The 11,310-nt window shown below is 45.1% G+C and overlaps 2 protein-coding genes across 3 annotated transcripts in view; one reads left to right on the top strand and one right to left on the bottom strand.

Moving 5' to 3' along the window:
- Positions 1-1,567: 1,567 nt before the first annotated feature.
- Positions 1,568-6,813, bottom strand: LOC137362508 (uncharacterized). Its single transcript, XM_068026898.1, has 2 exons — positions 6,147-6,813; positions 1,568-3,436 (listed from the first exon to the last, which is right to left on the bottom strand). The coding sequence occupies exon 2, from the start codon at positions 2,607-2,609 to the stop codon at positions 1,890-1,892; it is 720 nt and encodes a 239-aa protein (XP_067882999.1). The 5' UTR covers positions 2,610-3,436; positions 6,147-6,813; the 3' UTR covers positions 1,568-1,889.
- The window catches only part of LOC137362507 (nectin-1-like), a 28,263-nt gene continuing 20,853 nt past the window's right edge, over positions 3,901-11,310 (top strand). Inside the window, exon 1 of one of the 2 annotated variants that reach the window (XM_068026895.1) lies at positions 3,901-3,931. In XM_068026895.1, the coding sequence (XP_067882996.1) occupies positions 3,916-3,931 (16 nt within the window). In that variant the 5' untranslated portion in view covers positions 3,901-3,915. Of the gene's footprint in view, positions 3,932-9,136; positions 9,288-11,310 lie in introns of those variants that run through there. The other variant, XM_068026896.1, reaches the window with a different exon arrangement.

Here is an 11,310-nt window from a genome sequence, read left to right as displayed (position 1 = left end):
AAATAGGGGTCTGTAGACCAGTGGTATTTAGATGGTGGGGGTGGGGGTGGGGTCTATTCATGGGCAGGATATATGCAGGTTGGAAAAATAGCCCGGGGAAATTTGCAGCCGGGTGTGGGGGCGGTGGGGTGCGGGTGGTGGCAGGATCAATTGCAGGGGGGATTTGGAGAATATATTCCGGGGGCGGGATAAATTGCGGGGGGAGATAAATTGCGCAGGGGAGGAATAAATTGCGCGGGGGGGGGATAAATTGCGAGGGGGGATAAATTGCGAGGGGCGTGATTAATCGCGAGGGGAGATTAATTGCGAGCGGGGAATTAATTGCGTGGGCGGATTAATTGCGAGGGGGTCATTAATTGCGAGGGGGGATTAATTACGAGGGGGGGATTAATTGTGAGGGGGGAATTAATTGCGAGGGATTAATTGCGAGAGAATAGCAATGCATGGAATTGAAATCCAAATCATTATAGTCATTTTGAAGTAGGAATGACGGTCCTCATTCCTTAATGAAGTGGAAGAATGTGGCACTTTGGAGAAAATGGTTCCTTTCGAAGCAGATCAAATTCTTCTCCTGTGACGAGCACTTTCTCTTCCGTTTCAATTTTCAGAGAGAAAAAGGCAAGTCACCCAAAACAGCCACAGTGTGTGGTCAATTTCCACATGGAGTGGCATTTCACAAGCTGGTTTACACAATGACATTTGCAACATTGAACAGGCTTGAGGCCTATTCCTGTTCCCAAATTTATTGATGCTGCGATTTGCAGACCAGTGGGATGTGGGAAATAGATGTCAGGTTGAAATAACCCCTTAGTCGTGTTACAAGATTCCATATTTTGTTAAAACTTCGAATCAATATTTATTTTAAAAATGAAATTCGTTTTCATGGCTATTGAAACATTTGGAGATAGCTGAACTTTATGGATGCTTTTGAAGAAAAAGGCCAGGCCAAAAAGGGGCTCCAGGTTTTGACCAGTAAACAAATACTGGAAACCTGGTGATTTCAAGAAACCACAGTGTGGATTTGAACTAAGAGCTACCCTTTGTTGTGACAACAGAGAATTTATGACCTGCTTGAGATCTGCTTGGAAAACTAGTTTCACTTTGAACTGTTAACAAATGCTGTTTTTGGACTAAAAGCAGACAGTTAGAATCTTCATCTGGACCTGGCAGGAGATCAGAAGAATGACCAGACAACTGTTACCTGCGTCTTTGAAGAATACCTGCTCTGGAAAAGCAAATGCTGGTATGAAGTGGCACTTTGCCTCCTGTAATTTTGAATATATCCTGAATGCTTGCAGAAACCTTGCACCTTTTAAAAAAAGGACTTTTGCATCGAATGTGTGTGAGAACTGACACCTCTGTTGCTGCATTCTGATGGGAGACCTATCTGAAGCCCCTGGAGTTGAATTTCTTTGAACACCTATCCAAAAACAAACTCATCATCAACTTCACCTGTAAATACTCAGAGCTGCATCCAACTATTAGACTTTGAGACACCTCGGCAAACCAAAGGACTTCCTTCCAGTTAAAGGCAGTCTAAGTTTTTTTTATTCCTCTTATTTCGTTGAAGTAGCTGTAAGGGGATAAGGGGAATTTGAAGAAGAACTTTTTTTACCCAGAGGGTGGTGACAGTCTAGAATGCACTGCCTGGGAGTGTGGTAGAGGCGGGTTGCCTCACATCCTTTAAAATGTGCCTGGATGAGCACTTGGCACGTCATAACATTCAAGGCTATGGGCCAAGGGCTGGCAAATGGGATGAGGTAGACAGGTCAAGTGTTTTTAATGCATCAGTGCAGACTTGATGGACCGAAGGGCCTCTTCTGCACTGTATTAATCTGTGATTCTGTGATTGATTTCAAGGGCAGTCACTCTCACCTCATCTCCAGAGTTCAGCTCTTTTGTCCATGCTTGAACCAAGGCTGTAATGAGGTCAGAAGCTGAGTAGCCCTGGTGGAACCCAAACTTAGCGTAACTGAGCAGGTTATTGCGAAGCAAATGCTGCTTGAAGGCACAGTTGATGATACCTTCCATCGCTTTACTGATGATTGAGAGTAGGCTGATGGGTGGTAATTGGCTGGGTTGGACTTTTCCTGCGTTTTGTGTAGAGGACATACCTGGTCAATTTTCCACATTGCTGGGGAGATTCCAGTGTTGTCACTGCACTGGAACAGCTTGGATAGGGACGAGGCATGTTCTGGAGCACAGGTCTTCGGTACTATTGCCGGAATATTGTCAGGGCCCAAAGCCTTTGCAGTATCCAGTGCCTTCAGTCGTTTCTTGATATCACGTGGAGTGAACCGAATTGGCTGAAGTCTGGCATCTGTGATGCTGGGGACTTCAGGAGGAGTCCAAGATGGAGCATCAACTCGGCACTTCTGGCTGAAGATTGTTGCAAATGCTTCAGCCTTATCTTTCACACTGATGTGCTGGGCTGCCCCATCATTGAGTATGGGGATATTTGTGGAGCCACCTCCTCCGGTTAGTTGTTTAATTCTCCAGCACCATTCATGGCTGGATGTGGCAAGACTGCAGAACTTAGATCTGATCCGTTGGTTATGGGATCCCTTGGCTCTGTATTTTGCATGCTGCTTATGCCGTTTGGCACGCATTTAATCCTCTGTTGCAGCATCTCCAGGTTGGCACCTCATTTTGAGGTATGCCTGATGCTGCTCCTGGCATGCCCTCCTCGTGAACCATGTTTGGTCTCCTGGCTTGATGGGAATGGTAGAGTGCGGGATATGCCAGGCCATGAGGTTATAGATTGTGGCTGAGTACAATTCTGCTGCTGCTGATGGCCCACAGTGCCTCATGGGTGCCCAGTTTTGTATTGCTATACCTTTTCGAAATCTATCCCATTTGGCACGGTTATAGTGCAACACAACCCGATGGATGGTATCCTCAATGTGAAGGCGGGGCTTCGGCTCCACAAGGACTGTGCGGTGGTCACTCCTACCAATACTGTCATGCATCAGCGGCAGGCAGATTGGTGAGGACGAGGTCAAGTATGTTTTTCCTTCTTGTTGGTTCCATTACCACCTGCAGACCCAATCTGGCAGCTATGTCCTTCAGGATTCGGCCAGCAGTGGTGCTACCGAGCCATTCTCGGTGATGGACATTGAATTCCCCCACCCAGATTACGTTCTGCGCCCTTGCCACCCTCAGTGCTTCCTCCAAGTGATGTTCAACATGGAGGAGTACGGACTCATCACCTGAGGGAGGGCGGTAGGTGATGATTAGCAGGAGGTTTCATTGCCCATGTTTGACCTGACGCGAGGTGACTTCATGGGCCCCTGAGGTGTTGAGGCCTCCCAGGGCAGGTCCCTCCCGTATACCACTGTGCTGCCACCTCTGCTAGGTCTGTGCTGCCGTTGGGACAGGACAGACATGGGGCTGGTCATACACAACATAAAAGCTAAATACCGCGGATGCTGGAAATCTGAAACAAAAACAAGAAATGTTGGAATCACTCAGCAGGTCTGGCAGCATCTCTGGAATGAGAAGCAGAGTTAACGTTTCGGGTCAGTGACCCTTCTTCGGAACTGACAAATATTAGAAAAGTGACAGATTATAAACAAGTGAGGTGGGGGTGGGGCAAGAGATAATGGGGCTGGTCATGGTGGCGCTTGGGACGTTGTCTGCCATGTATGAGTATGTCAGGCTGTTGCTTGACTAGTCTCTGGGTCAGCTCTCCCAACCTTGGCACACTCCCCCAGATATTAGCAAGGAGGACTTTGCTGGTTCGACAGGGCTGCATTTGCCATTGTCATTTCCCTTGCCTTGGTCGATGCCGGGTGGTCTGTACAGTTTCATTCCTTTTTAATTGACTTCGTAGCGGTTAGATGCAACAGAATGGCTTGTTCGGCCATTTCAGAGGGCATTTAAAAGTCAACAACATTGCTCTGCGTCTGGAGTCACATGTCGGCCAGACGAGGTAAGATTTCCTTCCCTGAAGGACATTCGTGAACCAGATGGGTTTTCAGAACTATCGACACTGGTTACATGGCCATCATTGGACTCGCTTTTAATTCCAAATTTATTAACTGAAGTCAAATTCCACCTTCTGCTGTGGTGGTACTGGAACCCATGTCCCCAGAGCAATACCCTGGGTTTCTGGGTTTCTGATCCAGTGAAACACAGCACTACGCCACCGCCTGCCCTGATGCCGATGTGGTTGGAAGGACAAGGAGGGGCCCCCACATCCTAAAGCGTGAGAACATAAGAAAGAACAAGCAGATAATAAATTATAATTAATTTAATGTTCGTAAAAAATTTCAACCACGAAGATTTTGCAAGTTACTATTTGCAAAATCGCAAACTGCTCCCACCCTTCTAATAAAAGGTGAGAAAATCCTGCTATTCTTCCGAATTTACTGCTCCTCAGTTTAAAAATGTGTTTGCATCTACACGAGAAAACATGTATGCCTGCTTGTTGAATTGTATTGTCACAGAGGTGAGTTAGACTCGCTGTAATGTCCCTCCTCTATAAAATGACTCACTGTCTGCCAAAAAATGGAGGTGAGCCCATGTAAAAATAAAAGGAATAAAGTAGCTACTAGCTACTGAAATAACACAGCTCTTTGCTTTCAGCAAACTGGGGACTATTTTCTTCTTGCTGGATGGAATATCAGTTGAAAGCCAGTGTTGATCTAGTTACAGTTCGTGGTCAAAAGAGGAAGCAGATGGTCTGCTGAAATAACAAGGAAAGACGTTGCTGACACAAGCAATTCAAGATAAATGACAGCTTTACCGGACTGAAATGAGGAAGGTCAATAGATCAGCCACAAGATGAAGCACGGGAAAATAATTCAGTTATTTTATTAAGATATAGGCTGATCACTCCCAAAAGCAGCTCAATGACTATCAGCGCCTGGGGCAAAGTATAAACTATGTTGAGATGTTTGCATATGGTGGCTGGTCCAATCTTCAGCAGTGTTCAGAAATGGTGCTTCTTAGATAACCCGGCCCTGTAACCTGACCATAATGAGCAAGGCGGAAAACAATATATTAACACCTCTGACATTGTGTGTTGTCGGCTCGGCTCATGCTGTCGTTGCTAGGGCCTGCCGCCCTGTGGTCCCCAATCTGAGAGCTGTTGTCTACGTTCTTCGGCGAGATGACCTTTAATGTGCATGACCCACCAGTTTAGATTAGTGCAGCAGTTTGACTGTAAATGTCACTGCCTCAGCTCTGGTGTTAAACCGCATTCTGAGTAGAAATAAAACGGCAGGGCTCTTAAAAAAACAAACAAACATTGCTCTTTGGTGGATTGTGGCACATTTTTCTCTGCTTCCTCTATGAAATTTGCAACGGTACTGGTAGCACTTGTGGAATAGAGCAAAATGTAATCAAATTTACAATGAGGTATTCTCTCTGAAGTGTCACTTGCGCCCGTTCCATTGGAAAATTGCAGACCAGTTTCCTCATTTTTCATCTGACTTTTTTGTCGTGGATTTCCTCTGCATGCATTGCTCTTCTCTCTGGTAAGTTTGCACATGATTTTCTGGGTGATGTGTTTATTTTCGAAGATACTTCTATCGTCTTACTTCAAACTTGAAAATTTAAGGGGCGTCTCCTGTCTTCAGCAGTCCAGAGGCCCGGGTCCTCCCAAAACGCTAGGATTATGGCAATTAAATATATCAAATAGGTAACCGCCCCTGCATCTTTCTGCACTGTCAGGGCTCATTTCTGACTTAATATCCCAAATTACGAGGCACAAACGTTGACTGGCAGCGAAAATGTCCAAGCACCAAATAGAGAAATGTGATTGGCAGGTATTTCACCAATTCAAACAGCTAGAAATGATAAAATCGTACTTCATCCTACATTGAAGGAGGCCATTCGGTCCATCGGCTCTTAGCCCCAGGGCTCAGCTCTTTCCCCTCAGAAATTCAACTTTACACTTATTTATCCAATTCCCTTTTGAAAGTTTCTGCAGAATCTGATTCCAATCCCCTTTCAGGCAGCACATTGCAAATCACAACAACTCACAGTGTAAATAACATTCCCTTCATCTCCCCCTCTGGTTATTTGACCAATTATCTTAAAGACGTACCCTCTGGTTAATGACCCTCCTGTGACTGGAAACAGTTTCTCTTTATTTGAAAAATCCTTCATAATCTTAAACACTTCTATTGAATCTCCCTTACCCTTCATTGTTTTCTAACGAAAACTATTACAGGTTCTCCAGTCTCCCAACGTAATGGAAATCCCTCCGGCCCTGGTACCGACTAGTAAATCTGCACGACACCCTTTCCAAGGTCATGACAGTCATCCTAAAGTCCGGTTACAAGCATGGATGCAATATTGCAGCTGAGACCTAAACCGTGGTTAGGTTCAGAATAAAGTGTTTGTTTTTGTACAAGATGTCTGTCTTTATCAAGCTCGGGATCCCCAGGCTTATGAACAGCTTGATCTACTTGATCTGTCACCATCAAGGATTTGTCTGTGTACACCTCCAGCTCTCTCTCTTCCTGTACACGCTTTAAAATTATACCATTTAGATTATTATCGACTAACCTCATTCCTCCTTCCGAAATTCAACATCTCATGCTTCCCTGCCTTTAAATTAATGTGTCATGTGTCTTCTCATTTTATTGTGCTATCCTGGGTCTGGTACCATCCTGTTCACTGTTTACTGCATATTCGAGAGCTGTGTTAACTGTAAACGTTGAAATAACCCCCTGTGCCCAAGTCCAGGTCACTAATATATGCCAGAAACAGAAGTGGTGCTAATACCAGCGCCTCACAGACACCACTATATAGTTCCCTCCGCTCTCAAAAACAACCCTTTTTAACTTATCAGGTATTTTAGGAACCACACCACCTCTGAAAAAAAAGTTCCTTATTTCCTGTTTGTCAATGTAAGGGGCATCTCATATACTGAGCAGTTCAGATTCGGGTCCCTTACAAAATGATGTGAATATACATGTTTTAGGCAGATGGCAGTTCTCAGCATCATTCTGTCCTGTCCACGGTGACTTATAGATGTTACTATAAGGAGGCACAAATATTGACTGGTGGCTAAAGTGGCCAATAACCAAGTAGAGAAGTGCAGTTGACAGACAGCTCATCATTTGAAACAACCAGAAATGTTTTCAGCCAGAATTAATCTGCCTTGCTGAAGGTACTTCGTTTAATAGCACAGCCTGTCTGTTCGTCTTTCTCTGGATCGATCTATCCATCTATCTATCTATCTATCTATCTATCTATCTATCTATCTATCTATCTATCTATCTATCTATCTATCTATCTATCTATCTATCTATCTATCTATCTATCTATCTATCTATCTAACAATCTATACACCTATCATAACTTCTTGGAATCAAATAGCACAATTGTAGGTCATTCCACGCATTGTACCTGTACTAGCTCATTGATAGAGCTTTCAATTCTCTTTCACCCTGGCCAAGTAGTGTTTTCAATTTCAAGTACATATCCATTTATTTCGGATTCAGTCTCTACTTTCACCACCCTCCAGGTGGTGCATTGCCGACCTTAACATGTTACTATATGAAAGGAATTCTCCACATCTCCCCGACTGATTCTATTGCCAATTCTCTTAAACCTCTCTCCTCTCATTCCCAAGCATCCTGCCACTGAAAACAACGCTTCCCAATCTACAATGTTAAAAGCCTTCAGCATTTTCACACTGCTATTCAATTTTCCCTTAACCTTGTCTTCTGGAAGGCGAAGAACCCCAGCTTCTCTGGTCTCTCCACATTAACTAAGTTGCTAATCCCTGGTATTACCCCAGTAAATCTCTTCCACACCCTCTCCAAGGCCTTGACATCCTTTTCAAAATGTTGTGCCCAGAACTGAACAGAATACTAAATCCAGGCTCAACCAATGAATTATGAAATTGTACCGCAGCTTGTTGGCTATTGTGCAGCGTATATTTCCACTGAGAACGCATAGGATGTCCTATGCTTTGAAATGAACCTTCTCAACTTCTCCTGCCACCTTAGAAGATCTGTATGGGAGCGTCCTGGTCCCCCTGTTCCTGCCATCCCTTCAAAATTGTGCGATTTAGCTTGTATCTCCTCTCCTCCTTCTGCCTTTGACAATTCAACATCGCACACCTCTCTGCACTAAATTGTATCTGCCATGTGTCTGTCCACTTCACCCGGGTGGCAACTTCAAATTGAAGCCTGATGCAATCCTCATCATTGTTTACTATTTGCCCGAATTTTGTCTCTGCAGCAAACTTTGAAAATATGCATCTTTATGCAAGTCTAGGTCATTAGCATATATCAAAAGGAGCAGTGATCATAATGAACGCCTGGGAGACACCACTGCTCATGTCCCGCCACTCTAGAAGGAAATGGTTCACCCCCACTCTCTGTCTTCGGCTTCTTAACTAATATCGCCCCCATGCTCCAAATATCCAACTGTATTTCAGGCGCGTTATGGAAATTTCTCTGATTCCTTACTTCCTGTTTGTCAATTTAAGGGGCATCTCCGATCTTGAGCAACCCAGAGTCAGTCCCTCGCAAAACGCTGCGAATATAAAATAGGAAAATATTTATTTTAAATATTTGGCGGATTCCAACATCATTCCATGCTGTCAAGACTTACTTGTGATAGATATATGTCGCGAATAGCGAGGCGGGTCTTGATTAGCAGCTATTAACAGTTAATAGTAGCTGAATAACCACAGAACTGTGATTGACAGCTATTTAGTCCATAAAATAGAACACGAGAATTTCTTTCAGCACGAATTAATCTTCTTTGTTTAAGTAGCACAGTTTACAATGTTTTTAAATCTGTCTGTCTGTCTGTCCGTGTAACATCATAAAAGAACAGAATGTATTGAATAAACGTAATAGAAAAAAACAAGCCGACAAAATTAAACTCAATAACTTTAACAAACAAACCAAAGTCAAAATAAATTAAACATGAATTAACAGACAAATAACCGTCCATATGTATAATCACAAATTAGACCTTATATATTCGACACAACAAAGGTAAATTTCATGGATTTACTGGGCAGTCCACTGAGCATTTTGGAACCAGCTACATCCACAAAGTTCTGTAAAGCTCTGCGCTTCCTCAGGTGGATCTGCAGCTTCTGTCTTTCAAGATTCAGCCACTGCTTCTCATCCAACAGCAGTTCCCCATCAACCCAAGCTCCACGGGTACTGGTCTTCACCAAAAACAGCGCATTATTCCAGAACCTCCTCAGCTCTGCTCAGGACAGTTTTGATGGCGTGGATCCACCAATGTTACCTGAAGTAACTGAAACAGCTGCAGCCTTTTGTTTCGGAGGACCAGGGTACTGCTGGGTAAGGGAAAACTATTTATTTGGGCAGTTTTAAAATCATTTTCTTTTTTGCGAGGAGCAGCTTTGACAGAACGAGGTGTGGAGTGAACTTACAGCTGAGCAGTCAATTTCAGTGTAAGTTACAAGTTAATCCCCTTTTCTTTCGGAGGACCAGGGGACTGCTGGGTAAGGGAAAACTATTTATTTGGGCAGTTTTAAAATCATTTTCTTTTTGCGAGGAGCAGCTTTGACTGAACGAGGTGCGGAGCAAACTTACAGCTGAGCGGTCAATTTCCGTGTAAGTTACAAGTTAATCCCCTTTTGTTTCGGAGGACCAGGGGACTGCTGGGTCAGGGAAAACTATTTATTTGGGCAGTGGCAGTACCCGAGACACTACACGTGTAGTGTCTCCCACCCACCCTCCTCCTCTAACCAAAAAAAATGACTCTGGTGTGTTGATAAGGTAAGCTTTTTATTTAAAATGTTCAGTCCGTCGGATTGCTAAGCGAACAAGTTTTGACTTTTTTTTTTTGTTTGGTTTTTCAGTAGATTTGTTGGGAATCTAGAATAGTGGGAATGGCGGTAAAGGCAGTTGTAAGTTCCTCCTGCAGAATGTGGGAGGGAGGGGTCCCCAAGAGTGTCCCTGCTGACTGCATCTGCGGGAAGTGCACCCAACTCCAGCTCCTTGCAGACCGCGTTAGGGAACTGGAGCTGGAGCTGGATGAACTTCGGATCATTCGGGAGGCGGAGGGGATTATTGACAGGAGTTATAGGGAGGCAGTCACACCTCAGGTAAAAGAAGTAGGTAGATGGGTTACCGTCAGGGGAAGGAGAGGGAACCAGCAGGCAGTGCAGGGATCCCCTGTGGCCGTTTCCCTCAACAACAGGTATACCGTTTTGGATACTGTTGCGGGGGACGACTTACCAGGGGTAAGCAATGGGGTGCAGGTCTCTGGCACAGAGTCTGTCCCTGTTGCTCAGAAGGGAAAGGGGAAGAGGAGCAGAGCATTAGTCATTGGGGACTCCATAGTTAGGGGAACAGATAGGAGGTTCTGTGGGAACGAGAGAGACTCACGGTTGGTGTGTTGCCTCCCAGGTGCCAGGGTACGTGATGTCTCTGATCGTGTTTTTGGGATCCTTAAGGGGGAGGGGGTGCACCCCCAAGTCGTGGTCCACATAGGAACCAACGACATAGGTGGGAAGAGAGATGGGGATTTAAGGCAGAAATTCAGGGAGCTAGGGTGGAAGCTTAGAGCGAGAACAACCAGAGTTGTTATCTCTGGGTTGTTGCCCGTGCCACGTGCTAGCGAAGAGAGAAATAGGGAGAGAGAGGAGTTGAACACGTGGCTGCAGGGATGGTGTAGGAGGGAGGTTTTTGGTTTCCTGGATAATTGGGGCTCTTTCTGGGGTAGGTGGGACCTCTACAAACAGGATGGTCTTCACCTGAAACAGAGGGGTACCAATATCCTGGGGGGGAGATTTGTTAGTTATCTTCGGGGGGGGGGGTTTAAACTAAATCAGCAGGGGAATGGGAACCTAAATTGTAGTTCCAGTGTACAGGCTGTTGAGAGCAGTGAGGTAGGGGATAAGGTTACAGGGACGCAAGAGGGCACTGGCACGCAAGAACTTGGTTTAAAGTGTGTCTACTTCAACGCCAGCAGCATCCAGAATAAGGTGGGTGGGCTTGCAGCATGGGTTGGTACCTGGGATCCTGATGTTGTGGCCATTTCGGAGACATGGGTAGAGCAGGGGCAGGAATGGATGTTGCAGGTTCCGGGATTTAGATGTTTCAGAAAGAACAGAGAAGAGGGTAAAAGAGGCGGGGGGGGGTGGCATTGTTAATCAAGGAAAGAATTACAGCGGCAGAAAGGACGTTTGAGGACTCGTCTACGGAGGTAGTATGGGCCGAGGTTAGAAACAGGAGAGGAGAGGTCACCCTGTTGGGAGTTTTCTTTAGACCTCCGAATAGTTCCAGAGATGTAGCGGAAAGGATAGCGAAGATGATTCTCGACAGGAGCGTGAGTAACAGGGTAGTGGTTATGGGG

The sequence above is a fragment of the Heterodontus francisci genome, unplaced genomic scaffold (genome assembly GCF_036365525.1).
Source record: "Heterodontus francisci isolate sHetFra1 unplaced genomic scaffold, sHetFra1.hap1 HAP1_SCAFFOLD_571, whole genome shotgun sequence".
In the NCBI taxonomy this organism is placed as follows: Eukaryota; Metazoa; Chordata; class Chondrichthyes; order Heterodontiformes; family Heterodontidae; genus Heterodontus; species Heterodontus francisci.
Note: the sequence above shows the minus strand (reverse complement) of the source record. Positions and strands in the feature narration are given on the sequence as shown.

Excerpts from the sequence above, each read along its gene's own strand:
- LOC137362508 (XM_068026898.1), bottom strand. The coding sequence starts at position 2,609 with ATGCGTGCCAAACGGCATAAGCAGCATGCAAAATACAGAGCCAAGGGA.